The sequence below is a fragment of the Rhododendron vialii genome, chromosome 11a (genome assembly GCF_030253575.1).
Source record: "Rhododendron vialii isolate Sample 1 chromosome 11a, ASM3025357v1".
In the NCBI taxonomy this organism is placed as follows: Eukaryota; Viridiplantae; Streptophyta; class Magnoliopsida; order Ericales; family Ericaceae; genus Rhododendron; species Rhododendron vialii.
The window spans coordinates 12,216,994-12,233,612 of record NC_080567.1 but is presented as its reverse complement, the minus strand read 5'-3'; the positions used below and the strand labels follow the sequence as shown (position 1 = coordinate 12,233,612).

Sequence of the window (16,619 nt, the reverse complement as noted above, 5' to 3'; positions counted from 1 at the left end):
CATTCGATTCATGCTTGGCCAATTTGGAGAAAGTTTTAACGAGGTGTGAAGAGAAAATTTTGGTTCTGAATTGGGAAAAGTGTCACTTCATGGTCACTCAAGGGATTGTCTTGGGGCATATTATATCATCGGAGGGTATCGCGGTAGATAAGGCAAAGATCGATCTTATTTCCAATCTCCCGACTCCAAAATGCGTGAAGGATATTCGTTCATTTCTCGGGCATGCCGGATTCTATTGTCGGTTCATCAAAGATTTTAGTGCTATCTCTTGACCTTTGTGCCATCTTCTTGTCAAAGACGCTCCGTTTGAATGGACCCCCGCGTGTGAGCAAGCATTTGTAAAGTTAAAGGCTAGTCTCACTTCTCCTCCTATTGTGCAACCACCGGATTGGAGCCTCCCGTTCGAGCTTATGTGTGATGCATGCGATTATGCTGTGGGAGCCGTTTTGGGGCAAAGGAAAGACAAACATCCATATGTAATTCATTATGCAAGCAAAACTTTGAATGATGCTCAAGTAAATTACACTACCACGGAGAAAGAGTTACTTGCGGTAGTGTTTGCTCTTGATAAATTTCGGTCTTATCTCATTGGTGGCACCCCTATTGTTGTATACACGGACCACTCAGCTCTCAAGTACCTACTTACCAAGCAAGATGCCAAAGCTCGCTTGATACGATGGATCCTACTTCTCCAAGAGTTCAATTTGACTATCAAGGACAAAAAGGGTGTCGAGAATGTGGTAGCCGATCATTTATCAAGGTTACAGTTCAAGGACTCTACTCCAAGTTTACCTATTGTGGACACGTTTCCGGATGAACAATTGTTTGTTGTTTCGAGTACCCCATGGTTTGCAGATATAGTGAATTATTTGGCTACGGGACTCTTACCGCCACATTGGTCTCCTCAAGAACATCGTCGGTTCCTTCATGAAGTACGAATGTTCTCTTATGATGACCTTTATCTTTTCAAGTATTGTCAAGATCAAATAGTGCGCCGTTTTGTTCCAGATTCAGATCAACGAAGAATTCTTGAGTTTTGCCACTCAGAAGCTTGTGGAGGCCATTTCTCTTCTAAGAAGACTTCTGCCAAGGTTCTACAATGTGGATTTTACTGGCCAACCTTGCATAAGGATGCTCATCACTTCTGTGTCGCTTGTGAACGTTGTCAAAAGCTTGGGAGTGTGTCTCGGAGGGACGAAATGCCGTTGACTAACATTATGGTGGTTGAGATCTTTGACTGCTGGGGCATAGACTTCATGGGACCGTTCCCCATTTCTTTCGGCAACTTGTACATCTTATTGGCGGTCGATTATGTTTCAAAATGGGTAGAAGCCATTGCAACACGTACCAATGATGCCAAGGTAGTGGTGGAGTTTCTCAAGGACAACATTCTTTCACGTTTTGGGATGCCAAGAGCAATCATGTAACGCCTCGAATTTTGGGTACGTTAAATAAAACATTTTATTGAAATAAAAGCTGAGTCCGGCTCTTTTATTACAACAAAAACATAAAAGGAGTACTTTTATTACAAACGGAAGGAAACTAAGGCTCCTAACTACAGCTCCGCTTGTTCTTCCATCACAGCTATCTCCTCGGCTCCTCAGGCTTCCAAGGTGTAAAGTTCACCCTGTTCGTCTATGAAGTCTGACATATTATACCGGTGTCGCCACCAATATAATAGGCCAGGGTCACCAAAAAGGCAACACTGTGAGCCATAAAGCTCAATAGAACTATCCAAACCCTCTAACCCTTAACTTATGAATGTAAGAACATAATAACAACAATTTCATTTAGATCATGCATTTAGTCCAACAAGTATTCTAATCCACATTCCTTACTCAACTAACGTTGTGTTCATTACTTAGACTCATCGTAGACCATGTTTTTACTTCACTTTCTTTTTTACCCAAAAACTCCTTTTTAACTCACCCAACCTCGGTTCCGCCGCGCCGGGTTCCCGAGTATCCTCAAAATGGTTCCGCCGCGCCGGGTTCCCATTGGCACACAACCGCATTGGCTCCGTACCGCGGATAACCAAGCACACACCCAACCTCGGTTCCGCCGCGCCGGGTTTCCGAGTATCCTCACAATGGTTCCGCCGCGCCGGGTTCCCATTGGCATACACACACACAACTCACATAATGCACCCAAAACCGGTCATTATGTAGTTTCAAAATATTTCCTCCCTCGGATACACATTTTTATCTTTGTTAACACACCCTAGGTGCCATGTCTCTATTCTCTTGGTTTTCGTGTCACGTTACATGCATAGACTCCGTGGTGTAGGGCTTTCCACATAAACGAGCATTTATAAATTTCCAAAATGAATACAACAATATTATCCAACTCTTGACCACATAACATGCTTGAATCATAATAACAACATCATGCATCTCATACATTCTCAACCAAAGATAACCTTATCTACTTTAAACATAATGATCAAAATTACTTTATATTTGGGATAGTACGTAAAGATTACTACTTTATACTTAGGGTGGACGATAAGAATATTCTACTTTATACGTGGGGTGGAAGATAAGGGGATCCTACCGTGCTTCTTGGCGGTAGTAGTCGGTTAAGAAGATTTGGTCGACGGTTTTTGATTTCGGCGGCGTAACGGCGTCGGTTTGCTTCGAAAGGAAAAAAGTTGTACTTTCTTTTCCTAGAAACAACTTTCTAACTAACTAAGCTACTTTAAAAGATCTAACGGTGGTTTTGGGAGGTGGTTTGGTGGTTTCTCTCAAGAACATAAGAAAACTAGAACTTTGAAAGCAAGAACTTTTGGAATTTCTAGAGAGAAGTTGGAGCAATGTTTGAAGGTGTGAGTTTAAGCTTGGAATGAGCTTCTATTTATAGGCAAGGGCTTCCCTCTCTCTCTCTCTAGCCGAATTCCCCTCTCTCTCTTTCTTCCTCACCTTTCTTTCACATGTCAAGGTTTGATTGAAAGGTTGGAAGCTAATTTGGTAGGCTTGCATGGCTACTTTGGTCCTTGGATTTGATCTTTGGAAGATATGTTGGAAAGGAGGAGACATTGGTACAAGATTCATGGTTTAAACAATTGAAAGTGGTACAAAGGAGGACAATGGTGGTAGATATGGAAGATATTCATCTTCCAAGTTTTGAAAAGATGAAGAATATCCAAGTACAAGTCACATCCTTCTTCTTCTTCCTTCTTCCTTCTTCTTTCCTTCTCTCTCTCTCCCTCTCCCTCTTTCTCTCTCTCGGCCTCTCTCCTCTCTCTCCCTCACGGCTCTCTCTCTCTCTCTCTCATGTACTAGCTATATATGTATATATATGTATGTACTAACATGTAAGAACACAAATAAATAAAAGGGTACTTTGGTACTTTTAAATCTAAAAGGATTTAAGGTCAAGATTTCCCCTTTAAACTAATATAAAGGTACGAGTACTTAATTAATATAATAATGTACTTTTGTACTCCCGGGAATCTTAACAAAACATTAGTTTAATGGGTTAAGTACTTTGTTTGAAAGATGAGCCTATTACCCAATGGATAATAAAATTCCTAACGGTTATTATCCAAAGGATAATAAGGTACGGGTACTTTAAATACTAAACTAAGTTTTTGGAAAAGACTACATGTCCTTTTGTTATTACACATGTGATATATATATATATATGTACTTACCAAATAAAATAAAGGAAAGGCTTTTGTCCAATGGGTAAAGATTACCCTAACGGTTATTGTCCAATGGTCCATAGTTACTTGGGTACTTTTATTAGAAAAAATAATTAAAAGTACTTTTCAAAACAATAAAAAAATGTCAATCATAGTACTTTGCTTAAATCTTTCAAAATCCTTTTAATATAAAGAAATGGGTTTCTTTTATCCAATGGATAATAATTCCCCTAACATTTATCGTCCAATGGATAAAGAATAAAACTAAAACAATAAAAGAAAACAATTAAACCATTTCTAGTCTAGGGTTCAAGATGGGCAAAACGGTCCATCTACGGTTAGGGATAAGTAACTAGGTGACTTCCTAGTTTGGTTACTCCATCAAGCCGGTTAGAAGCTAACTAGGCTTGCTAAGTAGGGTTTAAAAGTCAAGAAACGATCCTTGAGGGTCCAAAGTGCGATTAGGGTTTCTAGTCGAGAAATACGACGATAAGGCGATCGATTGCTTAAATACAAACCACAAGGAATCAAATAGAAAATCAACGAGCAATTAAGAGAAATTAAGAAATTTCAAATAACAACGAGATTTTTATTGAACGAAAAATCGGAGTTGTTACAAATCATAAGCGACCAAGGAACTCATTTTTGCAATCGCGTTTTTGGGGCCTTGATGAAGAAGTACGGTATCAACCGCAAGGTCTCCACTGCTTATCATCCTCAGACAAATGGGCAAGCTGAGTTGGCGAATAGGGAAATCAAGCACATTTTGGAGAAGACGGTGAATCCAAACCGGAAAGATTGGAGTCTTCGTTTGACCGACGCACTTTGGGCTTATCGCACAGCTTACAAGACCATCTTGGGAGCTTCACCGTATCGTTTGGTTTTTGGAAAAGCATGCCATCTTCCGGTAGAGCTCGAGCACAAAGCATATTGGGCAATCAAGACATTGAATTATCGTTTACCGGCAGCTGGAGCACACAGAAAGCTCCAACTCAACGAGCTTGAAGAAATTCGGAGAGATGCTTATGACAACACTTCCATTTACAAAGCAAAAGTCAAGGCCTTCCACGACAAGCGAATTCACCGGAAAGAGTTTGAGGTTGGACAAAAGGTACTCCTATACAATTCTAAGCTTCATTTGTTTCCTGGTAAATTACATTCTCGTTGGGCGGGCCTTTATGTTGTTGAACATGTTTATCCTCATGGTGCTATTGATGTTGTGAATCCGTTAAATGGTAAATCTTTTAAAGTTAATGGCCAAAAGCTTAAACCATTTCTTGGAACTTTTGAGGTTGGAGAGCCGGATGAGGAGTTAATCGATCCAGTTTACACGGTTGATTAGTTTGGTTCTTAAAATTGCACGGGGAGCGCAAGCGTAACCGCTGAACTTAACTATTTGTCGGACCCGGCCCTCGGGTAGAGGGTACCCTCCATTGACGTGGGTATATGTAGCTTCGCACGCCGCTACTAAAAGAAGGATCGTGTGCCCCGCTCCGATTCGAAGGGCAAATCATTTAATATCAGTGACATAGGGCTTTAATTAGCTTTTCTGATAGGAGTAATTCATGATAAACCACTCACGTCTCCCAGATTAGCCCCAACGGGGGCGGTATAGTTCCTTAGGTTAGGCCTTGATATTCCCGTGCTAACGCACTTGGCTCTATCTTGTTGCTTGCCTGGTTACGATCTTAGGGGACGCTGGGCTTCATTGTTTGGCGGAGTCTAGCTGTGACTTTGACGCTCCGAGTTCTGATATTAAATTTGTATATACTGTACATACTTGTTCTTTTGTTCTTGTTTCATCATATTTTGTTTAGTTTTGCATGCTTTGTTTAAAGTTATGATTTTCTTGCATCAAATAAAATCTTGGAGATACATCACATGCAAAAGATTTCACCAATATGTTAGTGTAAAAAGGGCTTTCATTAGTTTATCGTTAATGATCCATGCTCTCCGCGATTGCCCCTAATCAGAGGCAACTTAGGTCTGTGAGTGAGGTTTGATATTGCCTAGAGTGCACGCTAGGTTGTATTACATCTTGCTTTGTTTTGATCCTAGGGGACGCTGAACTTAGTTGTTTGGCGAGGTCAAGCGATAAATTTTATTACGGGCGCTAGCATAACAAATTTTCAACGGTCTAGTATAGCCACCCAATTCTTACCCCAACGGTACGGAATGGGAAGAAAAGTATGACTCGTATGATCACGTGATGATCGGGTGGTGCATTGCATTTCATTCTATTTTGCATGTTTCTATTTGTTTTGTGTGTTTTCTTCGTGTTTTCCTTTCCCTTTTATCCTTTTACTTTTTGTTTTGTTTGGAAGCCGGATAACACGGGCCGGTGGTTCTAACGTCATTTGTTTTGTGGAAAGCCGTCCTCTTAAGTCTTCTGCAAGGTTTATTTGCTACCACACCAGCCTTGGTAGTTTGGGCCTAAAGCCGGAGTGAGTGAGGCGTTCAGGAGCCCTAAGCATGGGCGCAGCTTAGAGCCGCGGTTGTTAGTCCGATAAAGCTTTGGATATGGCCCAGTGTGACTAGCTGTCGTTCCGAGTTGGTAGAACCAAAGGAGTAAACCCTGGAAGCATCTAATCTGGCTGGAGCAAGAGATTGACATGAAATCCTCCAACTTGGTCGAGGTATTTAGGGGTTGACATTCCCCTTGGACGGTACATTCGCGCACTCTCCCTTTCTTCGCTCTTGTTCTTAATGCTATGAGGGCATAGCATCGCTTTAAGTTGGGGGGAGGGGTTAGCTTATGTGCTATTTGTGTATGATATTTGTTTCATTTTGTAGAAAATTTGAAAAATTCAAAAAACAATAGAAATTGAAAAACCAAAAAAATTGAGAAAATTGAAAATTTTCAAAAATAAATAAAGCTTTTTACTTCCAACTTCTTCCTTTTGTCATAGTTTTTAGTTTTGTTCATGACTTGTTGCATGCTCAATCGTTGTTAGTTAGCAAGAATTCGTAGCAATCCTAAGAATTTTGTGCTTCTCAATTTGCATGCTTAGTTGACAATTGTACAGTTTTAAGTGTTGAGTTAAGTTTTTGAGCAAGCTTTGTCCATATCCCCACTCTTCCAATAAAATGCTTGTAGTTAGGTGAATAATCGCATGTCCATGTCTAATTGTGTTAAAATGTCAATTTTCAATCATTTTGGAATCCAAAGCGCACTTAGGAAAGGATACAAGGCATTCTTTGCATGATCATACCACATATGTGTCACCTAATCCTATTTTGCATCCTGTCCTTTTCCCGTTCTTTGCTCTAACCTAGGCGACCGGTTGTTCGGAGGGGTATTGGGATGAGCAATCATTGTGGAAAGGTGTTTTGAGGGTGTCATTTGAAACATTGGAAGTTCTGGATTTCAAATTGAAGGAAGGGCAAAATTGTTGGGGTATTTGATTCGGCACCGATAGGAAGAAAGGAGATCCAGGTGGTTCCACAGGGGGTCACTATTAGCGTTGGCATCGATGGGAGAGTAAAAGTTACATCGCTGCCGAGCAGCTTATCCCCCTAAGCAGCTAACAGCGTCAGCATCGATGGGAGTCAGAATTTTACATCGATGCTGAGTGATTATCAGCAGTAGATCAGACGGTCAGTCCAGTGACAGTTCAATCCCAAAACCATCTTCATCTTCCAACAGCCGACTGTTTTTCCTTTTTTTTTTTCCCATTAAACTCCTAAAAACCCTAACCCCAAACCTTCAATAATCCACCAAATCACCCACTTTTCCACAGAAAATCCTCAAATCCTTCATCTCCCTCAACAATACTTGAGTTTTCTCCATCAATCTCAAGGAGTCAAACCCGAATCAAGGTAAACCCACTTTTCTCCCTTCAAATCCGAATTTTCCTCATTTTCTCCATAAAAATCCTTGTTTTCTTCCTTTTTCCCCCTCATATACCAATCTCCCATCATAAATCCTAACCTACATTCCATTTTTCCATCAAAAATCAAAAACCCCATAAGCCCTAGCCTCAAAATCCGAAAAATATAAAAAATATAACCCTAGCCTTTTCAACCTACAATGCCGAGAATCAAGCAAACCGCACACCGTCCTCCTCCATCTCAATCAAAAATCGAAGAGGAGGATGACTTTATGGCTGAAAGTGAGGAGGAAAATCAGCCCGCGGAGGCTTCGGGATCTAGGAGTAAGAGGAGGAGATGGACTCCGGGTCAGATTGTAGCGAATAAGAGGAGGGTTTGGGAGGAAAGTTTTACGGGCAGAAAGTTCAAAAACGAGCGGCAAGTGGATGCTACGGCTTTGCCCGATGATCACACGGGGCTTCGATACATCATAAGGAAAGGTTTGAATTTTTGGACTGAGCAGTTAATTGGATATAATAAGAATGTTGTTATTGAATTTTATAAGTTCATGATTATTCCTGAGGGTGATTGGGAAAGTGACCCGGCTGTTAGAATTGTTTCGAGAGTAGGTGGCATTGATATTGTGATTACTCCAAATGATATTGCTGCATATCTGAAAATTCAAAGGCCTCCTCCTGAATCTGTGAACTACCCTAGGAAGGACGAATTGATTGATTTGCAGGTTGTGAATGAGACTCTGTATAGTGACCTCGCTTTGGCTTCATTACCTCATGTGCCCGAAAATTTCAAATCAAGCTTTAGATTCCTGAACAAAGTGATTCATTATAATCTTTACCCCCGAGGCTCAGAGAGTAGACCAACAAGGAAAAGTGGAGAAATTTTGTTTACATTCACGGCTAATGATTTGATAGTAGACTGGGCTATGTTCATCTTTACTCAACTGTGTGATTTTAGGGCCAATACTCCGATTACTGCCAACATGCCCTTCCCTTGTATGATTACTAGTTTGTGTAAGGAGAAAGGAGTTAGGGGGGCAGCTTATGAGACATTGGAGGAACTCTCCCCAGGGCCTATAGATGATACGTTTGATGTGAAGAGCTCATCTCAGATTCACACTGCTAAGGGTAAACAGGCGAGAAAGGGGGATTATTTGACCACGATGCCATCAAGGAAGGAGAAACAGGGGTCTTGGATCAAGAAGCTATTCTGTCAAGGGGTGTCAATAATTAACTCTAAAAGAAAGGAGAAGGCTGAAAGAAGAAAGATGATGAGGGAACAGGAAGCACAGAGGAGAGAGATAGCCTGGCAGACATCGATTCTGGAGCAGCAGCATGGGGTGAAGTATGTCCCCGAGCCGGTTGATGAGGGGGAAGTGAGTGGCGACTTTGTAGGGTAGGAAAGTGAGGAGTTGGCTGATTGATGGGATGACTTGATGATTGGATGATATGGTGATGATCTGATGCAAAGTCGGTGGTTTTAGAAATTCCCCTTACTTGGTCGGGGTCTTGGTTGGTTGACATGCCAACTATCCTATCCTTTTATTTTGTTGCATTTTCAGTTCGTAGTATAACTTTGCACATTATTAGTTAGTAGTTGGTTTATTGGTTTGGCCGATTTGGCCTTGACTTGGTTCATTTCATATGTTGGCGGCGGTCACTCGGGTAGTTAACCAAGCTAGAAATAGACCGTCGCCCATTTTTGCTAATCCGTTCTTTATAACCAAGGTCACTACAAGCTGAAAAAGTCCTTAGTGGATCTTTAGCGCACTTGAATTCCATTTTGATTGACTGTCTGATAGTTGCATAACTAGTTAATGGCATGCTTTCCTTTCGTTATCCAACTTTCATCTGTTGGTTGTTAATTCTGTTGAAATAATGTGCTTCGTTGTTTAAGGCATGGTATTTCTTGTTCACTGTTGCCTGTTTGTCAAGCACTTATTCGGTGGATATCGTTTAGTTTGAATTCACAAGTTTTGTGTCCCGTATCCTCCCATTGTTCAAGGACACAAACCTTTTTAGCTTGCTCTTTAACTTGCTTGATACTTAGCCTGTTTAGTTGGATGCTGAAAATGTGAGTTGTAGAAATGAAATAAAGAGCCGGATTGTTGAACTCTTGCTAGGTTACAGAATTGAGCATGTTCTAAGTTGTGAATTCGGAAGGTTTGCATATTTGCTAGTTTTCTAATTTTCTGCATTTTGTTCGCTAGGGACTAGCAAACCTTAAGTTGGGGGGTGTGATAAGCACCCGAGAATGTTATGTAGGGTGCGCTAGTGTTTAGTTTTAGTTTAATTTAAGTACTAATTAGTTATTGTTGATGATATTTGCCTGTAGAGTGTTTTAGTTCTGTTTTGTAGGTGAATTGCCAAAGAAAGGAATTTTTAAAGCCAAGGCAGAAGTAAAACAGCTCAGGCAGAGCCAAGGCAGAAGTGACCCGACGTCCAGTTCAAGGCCAATACCAAGCAAGGCAAAGCAAGCTCAGGCAGGCCAAGGCAAAGCAAGTTCGGGCAGGCCAAGGCAAAGCAAGAACAGGCGAGGCAAGGAAGGCCAACCATTGGAGATAACAGCCTCGGCATCGATGGGATGTAATCCTTTACATCGATGCCGAGCCCCTTAGCACCCCAGTTCCTTACCTACCTCGGCATCGATGGGATGTATTACCTTACATCGATGCCGAGCCCCTTAGCAACACAGCTTAAGCCCATTGCCATCGATGCCGAGGGCCTTAAGGGCGAATCTTCAGAGCATCTCGCGGTATATTCTGCGCGTGGATCCCCAGAGTATAAAAGCTTGTGTCATCATTTTGTACAAACAAGTAGAATAGATTGAGTAGTACAACTTTTAGATCTAGAATAGATTTTGAATCTTTTTGCATTGTTCTTGAGTGTTCTTTATTTTCAGTTTTGAATATTTTAATTTATGCCTTTATTTGTTAGTTTTTGATATTGTCGCTTTAATTAAAGTTGTTGCTTTACTCCCGATCTATCTTAATCTCTAGTTTATTTCAAGTCTTGTTATTTCATTATGTTAAGTAGATTTTTGCTTGCTCTTATCTCTCTAGATATGGGTGAGTAGTTTTCCAAGGTTAGGTCATGGGGTGATTAGCACCTCATGGCTCAAGTAGAATTACATTTTTCACCATAAAGTTTAAACCTTTGGTTTCGATCATTGATGTGGGGTTCGGGTTTATTTTTCAAATCGCTAAGGTGTTAATCTCCTTGATCATGTGTAAGTAGGAGCATCGCCTACCTACCACACATGATACTTGGAGCTCTGTCGCACGAGGCATTTGCTAATTAAATTCTAGAGCTAGCTTGATAATCGAACCATTCTATTTTCCGATTTGGGAACCTTGATTGTGTATCCTGAATCGTGTAATCGGGTGAGAAATGCAGTTTAATTTGAGTCGTGAGTGTTAGTAATTCCTAGATCTAGCCTGCCTTTTATCTTAGTTTATTCGCTTTTCAATTTATCCCCTTTTACTTTCCACTACAAACGTAAAACTCAGTTGGCTGCCTAAAGGCCGAAAGCCCTTACTTGCATCTACAAATCCAGCAAAGCCGTATTAATTTTTCCCTTGGGTACGATCCCAGATTTCCGGATTATCATGCTTCAACTGACGTATTAGGCCCTACGCTTGGGGCGTTATCTCTTATATCGGAGCGAACGAGGCAATGACACGAAAAGAACGCTCTATAAAGTGGACACACGATCTCATGAAAGGAATATCAAGTGTTGGAAACCTTCTTTGTCCATCAATCCACAACCCATTGCCCCTAGGATCAAATAAGACTTCAATTCCGGTTATAACGTCGGGTAAGGGAAAATATTTCAAGACTAGGTAAAAATTCAAGTGTTCGAGAATGGCCACATGCAACAATTCACATAGGGCAAATATAATAATATGTGCCCCTTTCTTCTCTTTTTTTTTTTTTTCAACTCCCTCACATCTCTCTTTCCTACCTTTCTTTCCCATATTAAGAACAAGTATTTCTACTTTCCTCAATAATTTGGTATCTTTCCTTTTTGCCCATTTTTTTTTCTCTCTGTCTTTTTTTCTCTCTTTTTTTTGACTTTTTTTTTTTTTAATAGAAAAGATCACCCACCAATCAAGTATAATTCTCCACTCCATTCATCCCCTTTTTTTCCTCAAAAATTCACATTCACATCATTAACTAACCCTTCTCAAGACACAATATATATGGTGAAGCTCAACAAGAGAATGGTTAGTATGCAAGAGGCTCAAATAGGCTCACAAAGGATAAATGGATGAAAGGAAGAAATAAACCGGCTCAAAATAGCAAAGATGGCCTATAATCCTCTCCAAGGGGCAATACAACCATGCAATTTCCAAACCCAAGAGATAAGTAGGCAATTTAAAACATTCCCTTCACTTGACAACAAAAATAATAAGATCAACAACAAATTTGCTCTTCCGTGACAAACAAGAGTTCATTTGACATCACTTCAAGAAAGATAGGCTCTAAACTCACATGGACATAAGTCTCCACTAAACTAGCCATCGAGAATAATCAAGTCACAGCTCACAAGCAACCAAAGCCCAAATAGACGCGAGTGCAAATGTGCTAAAAATAAATGCCATGACAAATTCTTCGCGACAAGCTAGCAAAAAGAACTACTATGCCACCACAATATCAAAACAATGACTATCACATCTCGAACTCAATCAATCACAAGCCAATCTCAACAGTGTAACGCCCCGAATATTGGGTACGTTAAAAAAGACATTTTATTGATAAAATCAAATGGAGTCTGACTCGTTATTACAATAAAACTCCCACAAGAGTTCAATATTTACACAAATGGAGGGGGGTTCTAGGGTTCCTAACTACAGCTCCACCTGCTCCTCCATCCTAGCCAGCTCTTCAGCTCTAAAAGCCTCCAAGGTGAACTGTTCATCTTGATCATGTACAAGGTCTGACACATTATACCAGCGTCGCCACCAATATAATATGTCAGGGTCACCAAAGGTAACACCGTGAGATACAAAAGCTCAGCAGAACAATCCCATACCCGCTAACCCATAACTTACAAACAACAGGTTATAATAAAACATCGATTTCCACATGATACATGTATACACAGCTAACAATGACACATCCATATTCGTTAATCAACTATCGTTGGTGTCCAAGATTTTTTGAGTTTCTCCTACGCAACTCATCGTAGACCGTGTCAACATTTTCCACATTTCATAAACGTATCACCTTTTCAAAAATCATCATTTTTAACACACCCAACCTCGGTTTCGCCGTTCCGGGTTCCCGAGTATCCTCACAATGGTTCTGCCGCACCGAGTTCCCATTGGCACACATCAGCATTGGCTCCGTACCGCGGATAACCAAGCCGCAATTCAAAACCCTCGATTCTGCCGCTCTGGGTTCCCGAGTAATCCCACAATGGTTCCGCCGCTCCGAGTTCCCGAGTATCCCCACAATGATTCCGCCGCTCCGAGTTCTCATTGGATTTTTCACAAATCTTACTTTTACACACGCACACGCACAACTCACATTATGCAACCAAAACTGGTCATAATGTAGTTTCAAAATATTTCCTTCCTCGGAAAACATTTCCTTTCATTAATCACACCCTAGGTGCCATGTTTCTACTTTCTCGGTTCTCGTGTCTCATTTTCATGCAAAGACTCCGCGGTAGGACAAAAGTAAGCATGAGACATTCTAACAAGATCATCCAACTCAATACCACTTATAGCATAACGCCACATGTACGGACGCCCTTGGAGTAAAATCACTTATGCTTACTCGAAGCACAACGCCACATGTACGGACGCCCTTGGAGTGAAATCACTTATGCTTTATCACATCACAAGTAATACAAGCACTTCATATATGCATGCTCATAGTCATCTTAAAGATCAAAAAACAAATACTTCTAAACAAACGATAAGTTCTCTCTTTCGAAATCCGTTAAGGATAATCTACTTATATTTAGGATAAGTGAGTAGAGGTATTCTACTTTCTAACATATGGTTCTATACATAGAGTTAGGGGTAAGGGGTTCTACCTTACTTCTTGGCGGATGGGCGGCTACGGAAAGTACGTCGGTGGTTGGACGGAGTAACTTTCTACGGTAGTTCCCGGTAGCTTCGAAAGAGAAAGGTCTCTCTCGAAACCTAATCTTGACTAAACTACTTAAGCTTTTTGGATCGAAGGGTGGTCGAGTGGCGGTTTAGTGGCGGCTTTGGATGAGTTTCTTGAAGAACTCAAGAACAACTCAAGAATATGAAGAACAAAGAAAGAACAAGATTTTTCTAGAGAGAAGTTGGAGCAAGAAGTGAAGGTGTGAGTTCAAAGCTTGGAGTGAGCTTCTATTTATAGGCAAGCTCTCCCTCCCTCTCTCTCTTGGCCAGCCCTCTCTCTCTCTCTCTCTAAGTCTCATTTTTTTATTCCATCAAATCAAGTTTGCTTGGAAGATCAAAGGCTAAATGGTAAGCTTGCATGACTAGGTTAGTCCTTGGATTTGATCTTTGGAAGATTTGTTGGAAGGAAAGGAGACAATGGTACAAGATTTGGGTATTAAACAATCCTAGAAGTACAATGGGAGATAGATTTTGGCTAGGAAGGATATTCATGGCCAAGGATTTGAAGTACAAAGAAGATCAAAGATCAAGGTACACATCAAATCCCCTTTCTTTTCTTCTTCCTCTCTCTCTCTCTCTCTCCCTCCCCCTCTCTCTCTCGGCTCACCCTTTCTCTCTCTCTCGGGTTCTCTCTCTCTCTCTCTCTCTCTCTCTCTCTCTCTCTCTCTCTCTCTCTCCCAAGTACACTATATATATATATACACTACTAAATGCAAGAACTCAAATAAAATAATAGGTACTTTTGTACTTTGAAACAAAGAAACTTAAAGACTAAGATTCTCCTACTAACAAATAAATAAGCACATGTTTGATTACACTAATAAACCAGTGTACTAATGTACTCTAGGAAGATCAACTCCCCAATAAATTAATCTAATTGGGTACAAAACCCTAATATAAAATAATATAAGAGTACTTTAAGAATCTTAGGCCTTAAAGGCTACTAAGTACTTTAATAATAAAATATATGTACTTCATCACATGGGGTTTAAGAAAAAGATTAGTTTAATAAACCCATGTATTTAGTAGGAAGATTGGAGCTATTACCCAATGGATAATAGTTTTCCTTGCGGTTAATAACCAAAGGATAATAGAAGTACAAGTACTTTTATACTTAAAATAAGATTTCATAAAAGACTACATGTACTTTAAACAAAATATAATAATGAAAAGCTTATTGTCCAATGGACAAAAATTACCCTAATCACTATGGACCAATGGATAAAGGCAAATAGGTTCAAGGGGGTTCAAAAGGTTCATCTAGTAACTAGGTGAGTTGGTTGCTCGGTTCCTCCAACTAGTTGGTTAGAAACTAACTAAATTGGTCAAGTAAGGTTTCTAGTCGAGAGTTTAACCAATGACCAAAATCTAACTACGATGAAATTAACAAAAAATCATATAGCCACTCAAGAGAAAATAAGTAATTCAAATAAAATTCAAATATTTAACGAAATTTTTACTGACCAAAAATCAGGGTTGTTACAAACAGCCTCCAAGTCTCATGCAAAAAGATTTCCACCATTTTTTATTTTTTTCAAATTAACAAGCATTTTTTGATTTAATCTAACAAAATAAAGAACAAAGTGATCCCTTCCCCCAACTTGAACTATTCAATGTCCGCATTGAAAGCATGAAAAATAAAGATAGGATAGAAACGTAAAACAGAGGAGAGATATCACCTCGAAAAGGAGGGGCTAAGCAGAGTAAACTATAGAAAGAGGGAGACCCCCCAACGTGGATCGAACAACCTGCAAAATGTTAGCCTCCAAGACAACAAGAAAATAACTAAAAGAAATAAATAAGGCAAGAAATAAAATGAAAGATATAAATCATCCACTTTCTTCATGCGAAAGACACGGGTACTACTTTTCTTCCTGACTAAAGACTGTGGTTCCCTATTTGTTGGAAGGACAATATGCATAGGATTCAACGATATCTTGAGAAGTGGTGTCATCATCTAATAGGCTATCACTCCCGCTGGGGTTGTCAGATTCCTTACCCACCACTCCGTTTGTGAAACAATCTCTACAAAGTTTGGACATTAAAGTCAAATGGTTCAGACAAAATTCTCGCTACTAACTACGCGCTTGCCGTCAGACCCAACCTCTTAAGTGCTACATACATAGCTTCAACCAGGTGGCTATACCAAACCATTATGCTAAATTTTTTTCTTTTTTTCAATTTCCTTTTTTTTGGAATTTATTGCTTAACAAGAAATAAAAGAACAAGTATACAAAGATTGTGTCCAAAACCCAAGTCAATGATGGGTACCCCTATCACTAGGAGCCGGGTCCACTTCTTAGTGAAGAAAGTGGTACGCAAAAGCTACCCGTCAGAACTTAAGATAATGGGGCGCCCAGTGGCTCAAGAACTGGGTCCCAAGCGGCGCCACACACATCCTCTACTGTGAGCATCTCCATCAAATTCCCTACCTCTGAAGAATCTAAGAATGACGCCTTCTCGGTGATTAAGGCTATCTCCAGAGGATCTTTATACAAAATACTATCGACATGCTCTTGCACCAGCGTGTCGATCAAATTCACCTCATACACTTCCTCATTACCCTCAACCCGACTATCCACATTGAAAATATTCACCTCCATTTTCAAGTCCCCAAAAGACAATTGGACTTGTCTAGTTTTGCAATTCATGACAGCACTGGAGGTGGCTAGAAATGGATGACCAAGGATTATAGGAGTCTTCTCAAAGACCTCCGGTATTGGGCAAGTATCCAGGACAATGAAGTCGACTGGAAAAAGAAACTCGCCCACTTGAACTAGGACATCCTCCACCACTCCCTTGGGAATTCTCACACTCCAGTCAGCCAACTGTAGCGTGACTAAAGTGGCTCTCAAATCGCCTAAGCCCAGCTTCAAGTACACCGAATATGGGAGTAGGTTGACACTTGCTCCTAAATCTAGCAAAGCCTTATCGAACTTTTGGTCTGCGATCGCTATAGGGATGGTGGGATAACTGAGGTCCTTACACTTGGTCGGGATATCGGCTTGGAAAATGGAGCTCACATGC

The 16,619-nt window shown here is 40.4% G+C and overlaps 1 protein-coding gene across 1 annotated transcript; it reads left to right on the top strand.

Moving 5' to 3' along the window:
- Positions 1-4,313: 4,313 nt before the first annotated feature.
- LOC131306869 (uncharacterized) lies at positions 4,314-7,048 on the top strand. Its single transcript, XM_058333298.1, has 3 exons — positions 4,314-4,518; positions 4,612-4,892; positions 6,920-7,048. The coding sequence occupies exons 1-3, from the start codon at positions 4,314-4,316 to the stop codon at positions 7,046-7,048; spliced, it is 615 nt and encodes a 204-aa protein (XP_058189281.1).
- Positions 7,049-16,619: the final 9,571 nt, after the last annotated feature.